Below are 19,987 nucleotides of genomic sequence, written 5' to 3'. Positions count from 1 at the left end.
GCTATGGGGAGGGCAGTTCATTTGAAACTTGGGGACAACTCCATGCAGGAAAAGCTGCCTGTCTCTCAGACTGACAGGGCAGACAGGCTGTGAAGTCTTGGTCACTAAAGATCTGTAAAGAGAGCAAGTGGAACGAGAGTTCAGAGCCTTCCCTCGCTCCGATGCTTGGGGAATCTCCGCCGTGCTCTGATGGTCCTCCTTCAATCTGCACCTCCTCACCTGCTCCCCCTGCACTGACTGCACCCTCAGCAGGGCTGAGGAGCATTCCTGGCCTCAGGAAGGTTATGGCAGGGACACAAGGAGTACAGGTGGAGGGAAGAGCAAGGAGCATTGTTACTTACAGAGCAAACATCACTTGACAGGAGAAAGTGAAGTAATGCAGAGGGAAGTCAAAATATGCTCTGAGTATTTCGTACTGAGTGCACACAAACAGAGGGTCTTGAGAAATATGATCCAAGCTTCACTTGATCAAATTTTTAACCGCTTTTTGTGGGGACATTTACTTACCACCCTACAAACTTTACACAGGTCAGAGCCATCCAATATATATAAGCCTGTGTTGGTACTGACAGCCACAAACTCTGCCCCCTGCAAAGTTTAGGCTTGCAATCATCACACAGACACGTTCTAAATAATATCTCACCTACTTTCTGCATTTTCATGATTTTTTTTTTTAATTTGCCTTCATTAGACTGGCATAGCCACTGATTAACAACTCTGTTTTTCCAGCATTTAATGAGAAAAGCATCTTACAGGAATGTTTCTTCTTAAAATCCTGATTTAGCAAGCTGACCTGTGCAGGCAGATCCCACCATCCATGGAAATACATGGAGATATTTCTGTATTAATGTGGTTATACAGAGGTATGCCTATAAATAAAATAATGGGCTTTTTTTTCTTTTCAAATGTCCCACAGACAGTGGAAATAAATTCAGCACAAACCCTGTTATTTAAAAAAAACCCAGTAAGTAAGTATAAATTTAGCTTAATAACCTTTGACAATTCCTCCCAGCTGAAACCATCCAACAATTAAAACTGGTATGAAATTGCAATGGGAGTTGAAGGGGCTTCCTATGTTGTAATAATGTCCAAGGAGTTCTGGCCAGTTCAGGGGAAAAGTAAAATATCATCTTGGCCATTGAGTGCCCTTCTCTTATAAATAACATTAAACTGAGTGCTTGTAACACACACATGAATCTCTATATTTCCAGAAACACTTCCCTGGTCTGATATCTCTCCTGATTAAATTTCATTCTGCAGCCATTACCAAGCCCAGGAGAAAGAAACAAAGCAAAACAAACAACCCACACAGAGAAAACATTTCCATTCCTTTTCCTGGTGAGGAAACAATAAAATCATGATACGAGTTGCTGCAGTTGAAAATACTGTTGCAAACGAGGTGCCTGTCATTAAAGGCAAACCCTCCTGTAAAATGGATGAATTGCTGCCTGTGTTTTACAGCTTCAGCCAGGAAAAAACCCCAAAAGCTTTCAGACGTGGATGGGTTGATATCTTGCACTGCCCATTAAATTTAAGTGCAAAGAGACAGCCAGCAATTCTGTACCAACCATAGACACCATTTGTATTGGTGTAAATACAGAGTAACTCCTCTGAAAAGGCTCAGGCACCACCCTGGGGACAGGGATGAAAGGAGTGCACCAGGACAGAAACTCCCAATTCCACAGCTCCCTTTGCCCAGGACAAAGTTCTGTCCCAGGATCTCAAATCATAAGGAACCAGCTTTTGATGGTGGGTAAATTGAAGGACACTATATGATGAGTTACGAGTTAGGAATTGAGGCCTCCTGGGTTTGTATTTCCACTTAAAGCATATTATAAAAGACCTTTATGGCCTTATCTTTCACCTGTTCCTACATGTTGTAGCAAGTTTTCAATCAAGTGTTGCTATACAGAAATCCCATAACTACGTATACCAAAAATAACCAAAAGAGCTGCTCTTATAAATGAATATTTGTGACTGGTTTCACCAGAGCTGAGGGTGCTCAGCCATCTTACAGAATCAGATTTTAAGCCCTGGATTGCAGCAGAACACAAGACCAGCTGAAGGCAGAACTCCAATTACCACAGTGCTGTGGCCTGTCTCTGTAAAAACCACTTACTTATGACATAACTCTCTGTGACTTTAATAGAGTTATCACTAAGAACTGTTTAGAAGAGTTAGGGTTGGGGATTTTGACCTTCCTAACAAGAAGATTTTGGTTCCTAACAAGAAGAAATGCCAGTATAGCAGATGACAAAGCGTTGAGAGGAATTATCTGAAAGTAGACAAGAACTGCTCTGAGAAACACAACTTTGAAGTCCAGAAACTGAAACCAAAAATAAAGTGATGTAGTCCATATGGTCACATTTAAAGGTCTGCCAGCAGATCTATTTGAGAACCTGCTTTTCAGTGCTGGTAACTCATTCAACTGAATTTTGCCTCAGAACTAAAACATTCATACAAAGTCATAGCATGGAAACCAATTCTATTTCAAAAAATATATCTACATATTGCTGCTCTTATTTTCACTACATTTCAAATAAACTTGAATCAAACCTCTCTGCTTATGGGAGGCTGTAGCAATTTCTATCAGCTTTGCTAAGAATTACACAGTCCTTAGCAACTTCAGATTTTCATCTGCAATCACAATGCAACACCCCATTTCATGTGAACCTTGAAACATGAAACTCAGTAAAACTTCACTGTTTGCTCCTTCATGGATTCTCCTGATTTCTTCCCTCGCTACTGGAATATTCCTTGTGCCTTGACTGTTGTTCAGGTTCCTCTCTTCACTTTTCCTGAGTCACTGTACTGTTCCCTGAGAAAAAGAGTTCTAGCAAATTGATCCCCAGAAGCCATTACAAGAGAGCAAAGAGATCCCTTAAGGATCCCTGTGGTTGCTCCAGCAGAGCAATCCTCAGCTGACTGCTTAAAACAATGTGGTGCTGCTGTAAAATGGGTCACAGAGGGCTCAGAGGCTGATTCATCTTTTTAAATACATAAATCTCAAAATATAGTAGAGCAGGGAATGTTCTGACCACATGGTGTCTGCTGGAAGAAGACAAAATTATAATGCAAAACCTGGGACTGAGTTTTTCAGGCAATGGTGCTACTGGTTGTAAGAAACCAGAACAGCAAAATATGAGAAGTGTGCAGAAGAGGAAAGGTTGTACCAGGAAATTCAAACAGCTAGCAGCACCCACGTGTTAAAAGCATCCCCTAGTTAGTTAAACTTCTCTTTAATCTGACTTCTTAGGGTCAAATTCCATTCTTAGAGAAGCAGAGTGAGGTCTAGAGGAACTGGAGTTACTCTGCATTTACAGTGACATCACTGGGCAAAGTCAAGGCTCGTGATGGTGTCCTGAGGCTCCTCACGTGCTCCAGGGAGTTGGGAAGGTGCCCCTTTCAATAATTTTCTGATAGGTCATTGAAAAGTAAGATCCCTCCACGTAGGAATCCTCAGACTTAACTCCTGTCCCCGTTCTTTGGATGTGAAGCAACTCAAGTGGAGAAGAACTCAAATGGCAGCACATTAACATGCTCCTTTTGCTGACCTGCTCAGCACCCTCCTGCTGTGTCTCCAGGACAAAGTCCCAAGACCAAGGGGAACTGTAGGAACAGGCAAAGGATGTGGTTGCTGGAGCAGCAGAGCAGGAGGAACTGGCAGGGCCCTTTTGACAGCTCTCTGGATTTCAGAGCCCTGACAAGTGTGGCAGGTTGTGCTCCCGGGAAAAGGGGGATGGCAGTGACACGGTTGCTGCTTCTGAGAGATGGAGAGGGCAGAGCTGCTCCTCTCAGCAGTAACAGCTGCCTTTCCACCCCTCCCAACCCTCTGAGGGCGGCAAAGCATCCAGCTCCGTTCTCCAGGACTCTTTCCTCAGATCATTGATCTAGTCCTCTCCTCCTCCTGATCCTCAGACAACTATTATCCCAGCAGAAACAGCTTGGCCCCGATTACTTTCCAGCCCCTCAGTCTTTAGACAACAGATGGCTCTGGAAACACCGATGTGTGAAGCATTTTCATGTGCCTTAAAAACTGCCTTAATTATGCAGCCTTGTCGTTAGGACTGGACAGGTGATTTAGACCTGAATATCTGAACCACTTCATAATCCAGCCATCTAAACCAACCCTGGGAACCTGGCAACTCCAGCAACAGGGATGTTTGCTGAGATCCTGTCAAGTTGTAGTTGTCAGAAATCTTGGAATTTTTAAAAAGCTTATATCCATGGCTTCCCAACAATATCCTTCAGGTGTGAATTTTCCTGAAGTCTGGCTACGTACAATGGAATGTTAAAAAGGTGCACTTGGGACACTCTGTATCTGTCCCATTAGCATTTATAGAATCATGGAATCATTTCTGTTGGAAAAGACCTCAAAGGTCATCGAGTCCAACTGTTAACCCAGCACTGGCAGGTCCATCACTAAACCATGTCCCCAAGTGCCACATCTACATGTGTTTTAAATGCCTCCAGGATGGTGACTCCACCACTGCCCTGGGCAGCCTTTGCCAGTGCTGGACAGCCCTTTTGGAGAAGAAATTGTTCCTAATATCCAACTTAAAGAAGAATATTCAATTTGAAGAGCTATAAACCATAACTGATATATGGACATTAATGTGTTTGCAGGCACAATTACAGGTGCAATGGGAGAACAGGGAAAACACAACAGTGTGCAACTGAGAAAACTAAACACGAGCTGCTGGAAAGACAAGGATAAATGGAATGGTAAAAATAAAGTGGAAAAAGAAAAGAATACCACAAAGCACAGGACTACCACAGGGTGACCATGCTCAAGAAACATCATCCCCAGCCAAGTACTTACAAGTAATAGGAGTATGAATAGGCATTTCTTCTAAATATCGACGGCCAATCAGATGAACAAAATATCCAAAAGGAGAAAAAAAGAAAAGCACATAATTAGATTTATAAGAACTCTAAGATTCTTTTTCAATATACAAAGTATTTGTGCTGGTTTTTGTACTGAGCTACCATTTTCTTACACTTTTTCCAGGAGCTATATAGGGTGGTGAGTAATAAACAGTGAGCTGGAGATGGGTTGTGTTTCACTTCTACTACTGACTGGTGTCACCATGTATAAATCCCCTCACCTCTTTCTTCCCTCACTTTGCCACAGCAGTAACATGGATAATGAGACTTACTTTTGCCTGTTAAGTGCCTTGACATTTTTGAAATGGAAAGAAAGATGTCAGAGCTATTAATATAAATAACAATAAACAGGGGAAGCGCCAATGCGAGAACGCCACAATTTTGGAATATTTAGACAATGAGCAAATTGTCTAATGATAAATCACGCTTCATCAAAGTCTGAAATGCAAATAGTTCATTACCAATTCAAGCATCACTCCATATTTAGAGCTGAGCACTGGGGGTATGCATGAGCTTTCTGCGTCACTGTGAACAAGCATTTTCTACCACAGTTTTTCAACAATTCTCTCCGGAACATTTTGATATGTGTTTGAGCAGCGCCACAAACCGAGCCTTGGCAGTCAGTAAGAACTTAAGAGGTGATGCTTTCCTTTTCATAACTGGAAAAGGGCTCCTCTGAAAAGCTGGCTCACAGCAGATGTGGCCCAGGGTGTTACAGATCTCCCGCCAGGCACGAGGAGTCTCAAAAGCAGCAGCAGCGGTCAAGACAGGGAAAAACAGGGAAACACAAACTTCAGTCTGCTGCACAACTTTAAAATCCAATCCTTGAAGACTCCACAAACACTAGGAATTGCTTAGAAATACAATTGCAGGGTTCAAGTGGTCACTTTCATGGTTGCTCTGAACACAAATTCCATAAGCACACGGGGGAACCAGACTCAGCACAGTCACTCTGTCCAAAGTCACCCCCTTTGCTGTGCACACACGGGGCTAAGGACAGTTCATGAGGATTAAATGGGAATGACTTGGTTTTCCTGGAGGTGGTTCTTGCTATAAACCTGGAATTCTGGCCAGATTCCTATTATTTTCCAAGCTATTGGAATGGCACGGATTCCAAGGTACACCTGAAGGTATTTTAACATAATTCTCTTATCTCATGAAACCCAGAAATCCCATGTGCCATAGAATGCACCAGAAAGGTGCAGTGACTGCCACTGAGTTTCACTGTGGAATTCCAAGTTCCCAATAACTTCTGAACAAAGGGAAAAACAACCAGAATGTGTAAAATGAGAGCTCACAAAGCTGAACCTCCTACACCCCCAAAATCATTCCATTAAACCAACCCCCCCTGAGGCCAGGCCAGGTTTCACACAGGACTATCCACTGCAATTGTTCCCTTCAGCATCTTGCTGTTCTTTCTGCTGCTCTCCTGTCTCACCAGGAGACATCTGTGATCACACCAGACTCTCAGCTCTCATTAAAAGCTGCACATCCCTCCAGGCTGCAGAAGAAAGCTCAGAAAGATCTGCTCCATAAGGACAGAAAATAAAGGCAAGCAAAAGGAGGGTTATGTTTTGGAATTGGACAGTCCATTTTGGCTCAAATTCTCCTGAAATATGCAGCCTAAAATAAGGACTTCCTAAGGAATATTTCAAAGCTTACTGTGAAAACTGGTCAGAGTTATGGTTCAGTAAAAACATGACCTGGTCCTAGAATGTATGAAACAACCCAAAAACCCCTGGTTGTGTCCCACCTTAAATATGGACACAGGAGGGACATGGGGCAACAAATGTGCAAATATCCCTTTTGCTGATTCTATCCTACAGCTTGGGTATGCTCTGCCCAAGAGGCTTTGGGGTTTTATTTAATTAGTTTAAGGTAACAACCTAAATCCTAATCCAGAATAAGGAGCTGAATTTTCATAGAAGGAAATAATCCTAGACCCTACATAGCCCCAAATCTCCTTTTTTGCTACTGACAGCAGTTTAAAGAACTTATTTACAGTACACCCATGACAGGCTGTCTGATCCTATTTATTCAGCCTTATATTTAAGGGGTCAGTGGAGGCTTTGTCTGCTCAAACACACAAGCCTGAGAAGTGTCACATTCTTCACTCCAGGGAAATGCAAGTCACGATTACACCGGAATTAAAACTGTCCAGATGAAATCACAACTGACCAAAATCAAATCCTTTGGGGGGGCAAAGTCAAAGGGTATTTTCTCCTAAAAAGAAGTTTACAAATGTCTTGTTTCAGTTTGGTTTTACTAACCAATCCTGTATTCTCTGGTACACAAATATATTTAACTAATATTAAGGACAAAGAAACAATCTCCTTATAGAGAACTGGAATTGTTTTGATACAATAAAAATGAGGTATTTCAAGATATGTATCTATTAATGAAAGAAAACAGTACTGCCTTCCATGGGCAAATCCACTCAAGCGGGCACTGATCACCACCTATAAATTAACAGGTTAAATTATCATAGAATCACTGAATGGTTTGGGTTGGAAGGGACCTTAAAGATCATCTCATTCCACCCCCTGCCATGGGCAGGGACACCTTCCACTAGCCCAGGTTGCTCCAAGCCCTGTCTAACCTGGCCTTGGACACTTGCAGGGATGGGGCAGCCACAGCTTCTCTGGGCAACCTGTGCCAGGGCCTCCCCACCCTCACAGGGAAGAATTTCTTCTTAATATCCAACCTAAACCCACTTTCTTTTAGTTTGAAGCCATTCCCCCTTGACCTGTCATGACATGTCCTTGTAAATAGTTTCTCTCCATTATGTGGCAGCAATTTGTGTGTCACACACGTGATGATGATACTGTGATGTAACTCACAGAGCTACTGGGTTCCCAAAACCAAGAAAACAGATTTTGTAATTGATTCTGATTTTAGATACTGTAAGACAGTCATATTTAAAACACACACATATATATATATATATATATACACACACAAGTTTTACACATACTCATACAGAATCTGCAGCAGACTTTAAGTGATCCGAGGTTTCAACTGAAACTTTTAGATAATAAAGTCAAACCCAAATTTTCCACTGCATAAAGATTCTGACTGGTTTAATTAACTTCACATACCTGTCTAAACACTATAAAACTTCGTCAGCCCCCAAGAAATTTGTGAGTTGCAGGAATTTTTGCAATATGGTCTGCTGAAACTATGAGCAATTGGACTTGCTCATGCCTGGCATCTGAAAGGTTCAAACCAGTGTGCTGCTGATTTGGTGTCTCACAAGAACAAAATGAAGCTTCTGACAATCCCAATGCTCATCTCAAACCAGTGTCTTCCTTCTCTTAGTGCTCCTGTCTCATCTAATCCCTCTCCCTCCTTTTTTGTTTGCAGTGGTTGACAAAATGCTTCACTGAGGGAATCCACCCCTGTACCCATTCCCAGTGAACTGCAGAGCCCTGGATCGTGAACAAATGTCACTGTGATATTTTCCAGCTCCATTTGAAGACAACATCCTGAGTTCATCTAATTAAATTATTTTTCTGCATTGCTGCCTTGTAAGACTACACAGTTTGTTCAGTGAGGAATTGGTCTCAGTGCACTGAGAAGGGAACTCTTTTAGAAGTGAGGTTAATGCAAAAGTGGAATGCAAGAGCTTAAGCTCCCAGTGCTTCTGTCTGCAAAACAGAAAGAGAACTTTGTTGTTAAACTCTTCTCTCAGAAGAACACAAACTTTCAGCTCTGCACCTCTAAAAGTTCCAATCAATTTGTGGTCCAAATCAGCTTCTCCTTTTATAAAAGCTGGTCCCAATCCACATTAGTTTACAAATTAAATGAGCCTGACAGGCTTAAGTTCATCTTCAGGGAACACTTGTCCATATGCAGCTCCAAGCCTCAATTGGACGTGACTGCTGCTGCCCATCCAGGGGAGCCCCAGAACCTGTGGGCTCAGCAGGTCTGGGAGTGGTGCTGGAGGTGTGAGACAGCCTCCAAAACCTCCTCCTGCTCTGCTAGAGCTTCTAAATGGGAAAAGATTTTAAAGTCAGTGAGCCAGTTTATTTCTTAGTGTGGGTTCCAGTGGGCAACCTTGCCAAGGACAGCAAACTGGCAAAGAGAGATACAGGCTGCAGGGATTTTGCCTGTTTGCACTGGGGGGTGGAAACAACACAGGAAAATGTAATTTTTCAGCTCTAGAAATCAAAAATGGAGAATTTAGATTTCTAATACACCCACTCACCTCCTTTCTTTTAATATTGAAGAAAGGTGCCTAAGTTTACAGAGCCTGTGGCAAAGTTCTGTCCATGGGACATCACACCCAAATCCACCAAATATTGCTGCTTCAGGGACCAGACCAGTTCCCCAGAAAAACACATGCACTGTCTCAGGTCAGCATGAGAACTTTTGGGAACTTTTATATAGAGCAAGTGGGTCCTCAGTCTCCAACCTCTGCATTGTGAGTATTTTTGGTTCTGGCTTTGTTATCTGTGAGATAACTTGTGTTGTAACAGTCATGACAGACAAAACATCAGGAGGATCAAGTGTTGGAAAACTGGGTGGGGTGAGGCATCCACAGCTTCTCTGGGCAACCTGTGCCAGGGCCTCCCCACCCTCACAGGGAAGGATTTCTTCCTAATATCCAACCTAAACTTTCTCTCTGTCAGTGTGAAGCCATTCCCCCTTGTCCTGTCACTCCAGGCCCTTATAAATACTCTTTTTTCATCTTTCTTGTAGCTCCCTTTGGGTACTAGAAGGCCACAATCAGATCATCCCAAAGCTTTCTCTTCTCCAGGCTCAACAATCCCAATTCTCTCAACCTTTCCTATTAGGAGAGGTGCTCCATTTATCACTTTGTACTTCTACATGCTACTTCATGAGTTATCCCTTCACATTAATTATCAATTAATGATCATTAACTCTTTGCAGTAATAACCATTCCTCTGTTACTCATGTAATATCCCTCAGAACAAGCATTTCCTCTGGGACTACAACCTCTTAAGTGTTAATGTTGCATAAATAAGTATTAACTGCTGCCCTCTGTAACACAAAGAGAATGTTTGATCTCCCTTTATTTATTCTTCTTTTTGAAACAACAACACTGTAATCAATAGGTCCAAGATGGAAGCAAAGCAGAAACTTACCTTCTCTTGATGGTAAGCATTGCTCCCAAGAGGATAATCACAAACATCAGGAGACCAGCTATAACTCCAGCCATTTTTACTGTGCTGTCAACTTGTTTTTCTGGTTCCACTGCATTGGAATTCTGGGTGGAAGCTCCTTAAAAGATGGAGGGAGAGGAAGGAGAAGATAAAAAAAAAAAGGTTTGTAGGGAAATCATGCAATGATCCACTTTAAATATTCATTTGAAAGCCTAACAACGTATTTGCAATCAAATTGCAATAGGCAATTGTCCATCTAATCAAATCTGCCTTTAATGAGAGCTAATGACAGATAATTCAGAGCAGTAATCGGCTGTAAAATCCCAGTGTAATGCAAATGATTCTAATATTTTACTATATGATACTGTAATGGGGAATTTACTCTCCTGAAGCACTCAGCATACCCCCAGAAACAAGAGAGTAGCAGCTGTAATTTTAATCTCAAATATCTTGAGTGGAGGTGCAATCCTTACTCATCAAGATAATGAATGCAAAAGTTTGCAGTAACATACAATAACAATACTTGTAGAAACTTTCTTCCCCTCTAAAATCAGCACACACCTCTATATCTCACTGCAAATATGGAGGCCCATATTTTGGTGAACATAAAAATTACAATTCTACATGTAACAAAGATTAATCCCAACACACAGAGCACCCTAGAATAAACACAGAATTCTAGAATGGTTTGGGTTGCAAGGGACCTTTAAGATCATCTCATTCCAACCCTCCTGCCATGGGCAGGGACACCTTGCACTAGCCCAGGTTGCTCCAAGCCCCATCCAACCTGGCCTTGGACACTTGCAGGGATCCAGGGGCAGCCACAGCTTCTCTGGGCAACCTGTGCCAGGGCCTCCCCACCCTCACACATCATCTCCAGGTGTGACTTCTCCTGCAGCCCAGGCAAGACAACATAATTTCCATTTGAATTTTTCTGTTTTTTTTTTTTAAGAGTGAAGCCTGCACACCTAAAACCAAAACATATTTAGGAACGTTATTTGCGCAGCATTTCCGCTTTCCCTTCCTTGCTGTGATCTGATTTTGAGAGCCTGTTCTCCCTGCACTAACAGCACCTGACAGAATGTTGCCCTCTCCCCTGCTGCTGCTTCCACAGTGCTCATTATTGGCTCTGCTGACTTCACTACTTGCTGCACAGAATTTTTCCAGATATAGCTTGAGCCACTGAGCTTGATTTAGAAAGCCCCACAAGATTTGAGTCATGGCTACTCTAAAGACTAAATAAGCCTATCTTCATTATATTCCTGATATACTTAACTACTCCTAAAAATATCACCATGGCAAGTTAAGGAAGTTAAATGAATTCATGTTACAGGAGATCACACTCTTATCTTGGGCTTCACCTTTGCTGGGGGAGTCGGCCAAGTCTTCCTCCACAGCTTAAATGCAGTAGGGAAAGGGCATCAAAGGTGAAAACAGAGGGCTGACATCAGAAGACCATAATGTTTTGCTCTTTTAATAATTCTGTGTTGGTGACCTTCAGGAAAATCTGAATCCCTTCTGTTCTGAAGTTGTTTGGGGAGATAATATTCAACCAAGCTCATGTGTTGGTGAGATAGCACAAAGCCTCACTGGGTTATTCTATTGCCTGTTTGGCACACATTAAACTGCACAGGCTTTAAAAGATCTTTATTTGCAAGGATGAATCCCAAGGGTCACTATGATCAAATCATGGGGGTTGGAATGAGATGGTCTTTAAGGTCCCTTCCACCCCAAATCATTCCATGATTCTATGATACAGAATGATATAGATGATATAGATATAGGATATGATACAGAATAATAAAATACCAATATAGGGCTTTCTGCTATGTTCTGAATAGGGCCTTAGCTGATGGACTTCCAGGGATGAGGATCTTATCTTCAACAAACTGTTATATTCTCCTCCCACAGTATCCTGAAGAGCACACACAGCCCACTGACACCAGAAATGCAAAATTAAGAAAACTCACCACATGCAGCAATAGAAGAATGATTCCCTTCCTCCTACAGCTAAGCTGGTAATCTGTTCTGCCAGAGCAAAACCCAATATTTACCAAGCAAAAAAATGCTGGCTCTTGGAAACATACATATAATTTTCATCTTTTTGTCCCTGACAACTCTACTGCTCTGCTGCCTTCACCAATTTGCCCCCTTAGTTAAGAGTTCACTGGTAACTTCTGTGCTCACATGTCTGAAGTGCCCTAATGGGACTCCTGAGCAGGGAAATAAAATAACCCCTCAGTTGCATATTACCATCTTTATTTGATAACACCTCTTACAGTCCTGGAGCAAATCTGTCCTCGAGGTATACCATCACACAGGCAATCCTGACACCATCACACAACAAAGTCAACCACAAAGGTACAATTTCTCCCTGAAAAATGGCTAAAACTCTATTCATTTGAAGTGAAAGTCAGAAGCACTCCAAACTGTCCTTCACTAGAGTTGCAGTTACTCCTATGACCCTAAATAACAGGTGCTGGAGAATGGTTTTCTATCACAAAGAGCAGTCAGACCCCCCTCATTTTTGTACCATCTGAATGCCCTCATGAAGTGTGAGCCACGTTAAACAAAAAACAAGAATGGACTGTCAACTCCATCCTCTGATCCACTCGATTGGTTGGATTTTGCCAGGCTGCTGCTTGTTACTACAGGCAATGTGTGGTCAGTGTATTTTTATCTGGTATTTCTCATCCCTTTGCAGGCTCCTGCAGTCCTGGAAGGAGGATAAAGGCTCATTATCCGTCCTGACACCTCCACACTGCAGTGACTGATTCACTCGAATCTTCAGTGCAACTCTTTCTATCTGTCTTGGCAAAGGCCAACAATTCCTTTAGGCTACTAGTCCAACCATTTGTAAGTTGTCTCAGCTAATAGTGCCTAGGAATTGAAGATATGACAGTGTCAGCAAATTGCTGGCTCTGGGATCCTTAAAGCCTTGCAATGAAACTACTGCAGAAGTCCCTCGTTTTCCTGCCATTCTGGGATATTTTCCTTGCAGATGCCTCAATCTCCTCTGGTTGCTCGTGCTCCCACCACCAGCTGTAGGCAGGAACATTTTTATCCTGGTAGGAGGACATCTGTGAGCTGTCCCTGTCCTTGCAGGAGGTGACTTCTGCTGCTCCTGACAGAAATGCTGCTTTAGAATTCCGTTTTCTTCCTCTCCTTTATAGGGACGCAGGATCTGAAATCCTCTGAGCACAGCAGCCCATAGAAACTGCTCAGATGGCCATTTCATACAAATACCTTTAAATACACTTGGAAAGCTCTGCACTGCTGTACTTGAGGGGCCACCCTCTCCTTTATGAAAAACAATGTTTATATTCTGCCGACATTAAAACAAGGAAAATAAACAATAACCATATTTTCTAGTCGTTACTTCCACCACATCTCCTGGAATAAATTGGTCCTAGTAACAGAAGCTGGATACTGGAATAATAGGATACAGAACAGGTCAGCACTGTTATTAGTGTGTGTGGCACCCAGAGCCCCTGCTCAGGTCAGGACCCCATTACACTGCACCAACATGAAGCAGGACAATTTTCTGCCCTAAGCTTGATTTCTTAATAAGGAAGGCAAATGATAGAAGACAGTGCCAGAGAAGTGAAGACTGTAGGTCCCCTGACTCCCTATCTGTGCTTATCTACTACACCAGGCTACTACTTCCAGAGATACACATTTCTGTGCTGTACAAAATGCACCATCCCAGAAGCCTGGCCAGCAGCACCAATCTGACTTTCCCAGGCATCAGCGTTCACCCAGCTCTCCATTTGTCATTCAGAGCTATTTCAACACTTTAGTCCTTTCCTAGCAACCCAATTTACTTTGTCTCTTCAAAGTTCCCAGATCCAGCATCTTGCAGTGAGACAGAAGGCGTTACAAGAAGCACATTTATGGGAGATGCTGTTCTGGTGATGCTGCAGAGAAGCAAAGAGGGCAGAGCAGGGAAAATGGTTTATTTCCCAGAGTCATCCAGCTCATTAGCCCAGGAGAAGTCAGGTTTATGGATCATCAAGCACTGATGGTTTAATTAAGGTTTTGATTAAGCTCTAATCTGGCCTTGCTGCTGTGGAATCACAGAATCATAAAATATGCTGAGATGGAAGGGACCCATCAGGATCATCAAGTCCAACTACAGGTCTTGCACAGGACACCCCAAGAAAGCCCTCATGTGCCTGAGGGCATTGTCCAAACCCTCCTGGAGCTCTGGCAGCCTTGGAGCTGTGCCCACTGCCCTGGGGAGCCTGGTCAGTGCCAACCACCCTCTGGGGGAAGAACAGCTGAGGGAAAGGTACCATAGCAATCCTTCTCCCAGCAATTTATGCATGGATATATTATTTGAAAATAAGCCACCAGATATAAAGCAACCTTCTCTGTGGAGGTGGCACTCTGAAAAACACCCAGGAAAGAATGATTATTGAGTGCATGGAGCTAAGCAGGACTGATAATACAGGTTTCTTCTATAAAACCCATTTCACAAACTGCAATTTGAAACGTCCTTTAAGCAGCAATTACAAAATTGCATTTAGAAAAATGTAACTGTCAGGAAAAAGGATTCAAAAGAGCCATAAGCAGGAGGAAAAGTCAGGTATTTGTGTAAGATTTCCAGGTGGTGAGGAAGAGAGAACAAAGTCCTTCAATGGAAGTGGTAGCACAGTCAGTGGTAGCTGGGTCCCTGTGTAGGAGAGAGGAGCATCCCAAAGCATAACAGGAGGAGGGAAAGCAAATAAAATGGCTCTAAGGACAGCAGGGTCAAGAAAAGGGCAGTGCAAGTGTAAAGGAGGGAGGGACAAAGTGAGAGAAGCAACACAAGCATTGGTTCAGCCTCCAGGTCCAGGAGAGACCCAACAAGGGGACAAGTCTGGCACAGATGAGGTTTGGTTTCAAATTTGTGACACCTAAGAACACAGCCTCTTCAGACAGAAATCCACTCGTGGAACAGAAACCAATCAGAAAAAATCACTTCAAAGCATTATTTAACCCGGAAAAATTAATGAAAAATATTGGGTTCACAGTCATTAAAATGAGCTGTTCAATCAGAATGATTTCTTTGCAGCACATAATGGCCAGGCTGCAGACTGAATGCAAAATCTCCTAACAGACCTAGAGGCTTATATTCAAAAGACAGCTATTCTCAAATCACTTGTAAACATGATTTCCTTTATTTATTTTTTTATGGTGCTTTCTATGTGAGTGGCCTACAAATGATTCAAGCATCTCTGCACATAGAAATGTTCTCAGAGCCTGATAATATCTGTACCTGTGGAGCACAGTCTGACATGCAGACACGAGGCCAGACCTCCAAGAATGATTAACACTGAGATAAAGGTGGGAAACACCATTTTATATCCTATTCTAGAATACCAAGCACCAGCCCTGGGCATCAGCTGACCAGTATAAAACTTCCAACATTGTGCTGGGGCTAAAAAACTGTGCACAAAGCCAATGCTGCTGTACATCATGAACCAACAATGAAACAGCTCATCAAATCTGAAAGCCACATTCCACTTTGGTTATTTCTTTGTTGTAATTCATTAAAAAAAAAAATAACACCACAAAGAGTATCACTACATGTAACATCACTACACCAATTTGCCTCCTCCAGTTATTGAAGACTGCAAACAGCACAGGCGTAAGCCTACAATGAGACATACTCATTTCTTCAACAAAGGTCAAAAAGAAGGGAAAGAATGGTGAGAGGCAAAAGCTTTCAACCATATTCTAAGCAGAGAGAGCAGCAAAATAAAGCAGACCAGGACAGAAAGACAAACCAGAATTTGTATGAGGGATTTTCAAGCTTACAGGTTGAATCTGTGGGAGGATGAAGGTAAATACACAGAGAGGAATCAAGATCAGCATTATACTAAACTGGATGAGAATTAAAAAATAGCACTAAGAGAATAATTGATTCTGGAGATTCCAGGCAAATCCACCACAAAGGCTTTTCTTTTCTCCTCCTACAGAAGCACTTAATTTGTGCTAAAGGCAGATATATGGTCCCCAAGAATGAGAAAGGTTATTACATTTGCTTGAAAGAAGAGCTCAGCTAAAGAGCAGCTGCTGTGATGACAACAAGTGATGGGATGGTTCGGGGGTGAGAGCAGGTTCCCATTTTAACTCCCCACTTTTGCAGAGTTATTTAGAAACCAGCTCAATATTACAAAAATGGAAAGCAAGCAAAATTCCCGTTATCACAAGTTCAAACTGACAGATGTGACTTAATTTTTGTGTGGTCCAAAACAGACACGGGCGGATCAATCTTTTGACTGATACATGTGAACACTTCACAGTGCACAGTGTTGTGGGCATATAACACACTCATCACACCCTGTTAACAAAAAATAATTAACCTTTGCATCAGTCAGTCCCCTCCAAGAAGTTACCCTGATCTCATCACGATTATCATTCAAAATCCACACCCACACCAGCTGCAGAAGCTGCAAAACCAGTGAGCAAAGTCAAGGGGTGGGTAGGAAATGAATACTGAAATAAAATCACCTCTTGAGCCTGACTGGTCAAAGGTGTTCCAAGTACCACAGTGGCCTACAAAAACCTATAAAACCTACAAAAACCTACAAAACCCATGCCTGGTGAGGCTTCACCCCTGGGCTGAGTGAGCAGCATGCAAAGGAGGGCTCTGAGCCTCTCCCAGCAAGCAGGAGTCAGCTGGGCAGTGTGTCAGGGAGTCTGTACACACGCTCTACGTGTGCTGCATGAAACACTGGAACCTCCTGCACTCTGCCAAGTGGAAGCAGCACTTTCAGGCATGCCTGGAATGAAGATTTTTTTTCTTTCCCTCTACAACAATACTACAAAGCAGTCTCTGTTACACCTGCCTCTCTCGTGATGTTATCACAGATCCTAATATCACCACGTAGTTTCTAAATGTCCAGTTCCTGGAAGAAGCTCAGAAGCTCATGCATTAATATTAACCCTGTTTCTGAACACTGGCTTGTTTGGAAATCTATTTAAGGAAACAGAGGTATAATGTATTTGTAATAGCCTTGGGTTTGTGATGCCTTTGGAAGTGCTGTTAAAGGACACTGACAACGATAATCTGTTTATGAAAACCATTTTGAGTGATCCACAGTACCTGACTAGTGGCTGACACACCTTGGAAAGGATCTCCAGATATCAGGAAATGGAGACCAAATATTGATCACTCAGATGGTGTAAGTGTGTGAAGGTCAGGAACATGCAACACTGCTGTCCAAAATGTGACAGCCCTCCTCCTGCTTCCCCCTCCCCTGTCCCATCTCAGCCCTTGTGCAGAAGAGGCTTCAGGGCACATTCAGACAGTTCTTTCTGCAAACCTTCAAGCAGGAGAGATGAAAAAATGCCCCTAAATTTCACAAGTGAATAAACATCTACTGCTCCCTGCATTAAAACTAAATAAACAAACCCCAAATCCTTTCTGATTTACCTTCACTTGTGGCTTTAATGTCCAACTACCATTTTTTTTTTTCATTTCCCCCTCTTTGCCTGGCTACCAGTTTATTTGGAAGCAAAAATAAGTGTAGAGCCAACCAGCCTCAGCCATGTAGAGCCAACAACATCCTTTCCCACCAGGTGGGTGCTGAAGTGGGACAAGAATCTCCAAGTAAATCCTTGCCTGCTTTGATTCCCAGAGGACTTGGCTCACACAGCAATAATACATTTGATTCTGCTTTTTCAAAAAATCTCCCTTTTTCTGAAGATATCCAGTGTGTCCTGGGAGTGGATGCTCTGAATTACAGAGTTGATGTTTGCACAGTGCTAAACTATCCCAAATTTTACCTTAAACACTCTGCCTCTTCTGCCCTTCTCTCCAGCTGCTTATTTTAATTGAGGAGACCAAGATTAGGGTCTAGCAGTGCAGCAGAGCTCTGGAGTAGAAAATGCTCTCTAGAAACTGGGTTGGAGTTACCAAATTCAGTTCACTGTGGCCTCATCCAGCTCTAGAGCAGGTTCTGCACTAATTTAAATCTCCCTGGGAAAAGGAAGCCCCTAAAGGTGACATTTTAAATCCCTCTAAGTAAGTCTTGCCACCAAATTTGGTGAAAATAAAGATGTTCACTGGGTTAATTTGGTATCCATGTGCCAGGAAGTTTGATTTCTGTCTCAGTGAAGTGTATTTTTCAGTAAGAGCAACATAAGTGTGTCTTCTATTAACAGCTGTGTATGGTGATACACAAACCTAGTGCTAAAAAATAACTTTTAGAAGGTAGAGATTCGTTCAGGGGAAAAAAACAACTGAACATTTTTATGCATTCAACTCAAAAAGTGTGATAAACCCCTCTGAAATAAATAGCACAAAACAGAATAAACCTGTCAAAGGAATAACATTCCAGTGTATTAGAAGACAAAATGCAATAACAAACAGATTTGAAGTGGGATTAGATCCGTTTAAAAAATACATTATCTGTCTACAAACCCAGACTGTATTTCAGAAAACAAAAGAAGCCTCTTCAATGAATTTGAGGGACCAGGAGCTATTAAAAGAACAGTTCTCATATGCAGCAAAACCATGTATGAACAGTAGGAACACTTTCCCTCCTCATTTTCCACTGATTTCTTGCAGTCTCCCTCCTGCCCCAAGATTTTCCAGGACATTTTAGACCCAAATTCTTAAATGAGGTCACAAGACTATCTCAGGAAGTTTCCTTCTTCCAGTGCTACCAAAAATCAGGACCTTTTCTTCCATCTTAAAACCATTTGAACTTCACAGTGATCCCAGCACTTTTCTGCCCCTGTATCATCACAGCTGTCCTGATGTGTAGTTGAAAAAACTGTTGGGTGAGGAAGCCATAAGTGGACAGGAATAATCATGAAGCACTGGGAGAAGAACAGGAACATCCCTACAGAAATGTAACCCACCTCAAAACTGAAAAACCATCCCCTCCTTTCCCCTCCCTTTCCCATTAATCACATGTAATGCTGTCACACCCCAGTCAAGTCATTCCGTGCACATCAGGCCAAAGGAGAAAAAACTACTTCCACAAAGCTGATGGGATTTCCTCTCTATATTTAAATTTTCTCTACACATTCAAATTTAATGGTGCTGGTCTCAGTGTTACACGTGATGGGGCAAGCTGGTGACACACAGACCTCCAGGTTCAACCTGATGAAACCACAAAACCCTTGAGAAGCTCCAAACATCCCCACTTGTGATCTGTGAGCAACTTTACTGCTGAGGCTCAGTCCTGCAGCTTCTCTGACTGCAGCAGCAGTTTCTACACAGAGGGTTTCCAGACCCAAGCTTTCATTTTCCTGCCATATTTCTTCAACAGCAGCACTCAGCTGTCAAAGAATAAGTGAGATCAGCCCCAGTGAATTCTGGAGCTGCTTTAACTGAAGATGCAGCTCAGCTCCATGCTCGCCCAGGGAGATATTCAACCTCTGCAGAGGGGCATCTGTGGGGCTCTTCCACCACACTCAAGTGCTCCTGTGAAGATTTAAGTGGTTTGAGCCCCCCCAGCTGACCCTCAGCACAAGCCAAGATCCCCCTCGGAGCTGAAGGAGTGACATATGAGGACTGTCCCCTTTTACACTGTATTGGAGTAATTATTAAAGTATTTTCCCATGCAAAACAAATATGAAACAAGAAGTCATGAAGCTGCTCAGACCTCTGGAAGGTTGACCAGTTTTCCTTCTCCTGAACTGATAATCACCTGTGCTCAAGAGGCTGGGCGGGTTTCGCGTGGTCACCTCTTGTCTACCTATTACTGCTAAAAACAAGCAAAATGGTTCCCAGGCAGCATGCACAGAAAAAAAAAAAGGAAAAAAATAAAAATGTACCTCATAATGATTATTATAGTTCCATTCTTTCATTTGCAAGAACTCACATTTTAAAGAAAGAAGAAATGAGTATCAGGAGACAAGGAACCATTAATGAGCCCTCTGCCTTGGTTTCAATTACACTGTGAAATTAATTTAATGCACTTTAAGAATACAAGAGGTAATCACTCTCTCTTGGTAAGAGGTTACAATTTTCT

General features: G+C 42.5%; 1 protein-coding gene across 6 annotated transcripts in view; it reads right to left on the bottom strand.

Moving 5' to 3' along the window:
- The window catches only part of PTPRT (protein tyrosine phosphatase receptor type T), a 272,419-nt gene that overhangs the window by 58,011 nt on the left and 194,421 nt on the right, over positions 1-19,987 (bottom strand). For all 6 annotated transcript variants that reach the window (XM_018073978.3, XM_018073971.2, XM_018073972.2 and 3 more), the window contains exons 12-13: positions 9,996-10,131; positions 4,823-4,852 (exon numbers count right to left, since the gene is read on the bottom strand). In XM_018073978.3, the coding sequence (XP_017929467.1) occupies positions 4,823-4,852; positions 9,996-10,131 (166 nt within the window). The remainder of the gene's footprint in view (positions 1-4,822; positions 4,853-9,995; positions 10,132-19,987) is intronic.

This window comes from Manacus vitellinus, unplaced genomic scaffold, assembly GCF_001715985.3.
Source record: "Manacus vitellinus isolate BGI_N305 unplaced genomic scaffold, ASM171598v3 scaffold_26_pilon, whole genome shotgun sequence".
NCBI classification, from domain to species: Eukaryota; Metazoa; Chordata; class Aves; order Passeriformes; family Pipridae; genus Manacus; species Manacus vitellinus.
Note: the sequence above shows the minus strand (reverse complement) of the source record. Positions and strands in the feature narration are given on the sequence as shown.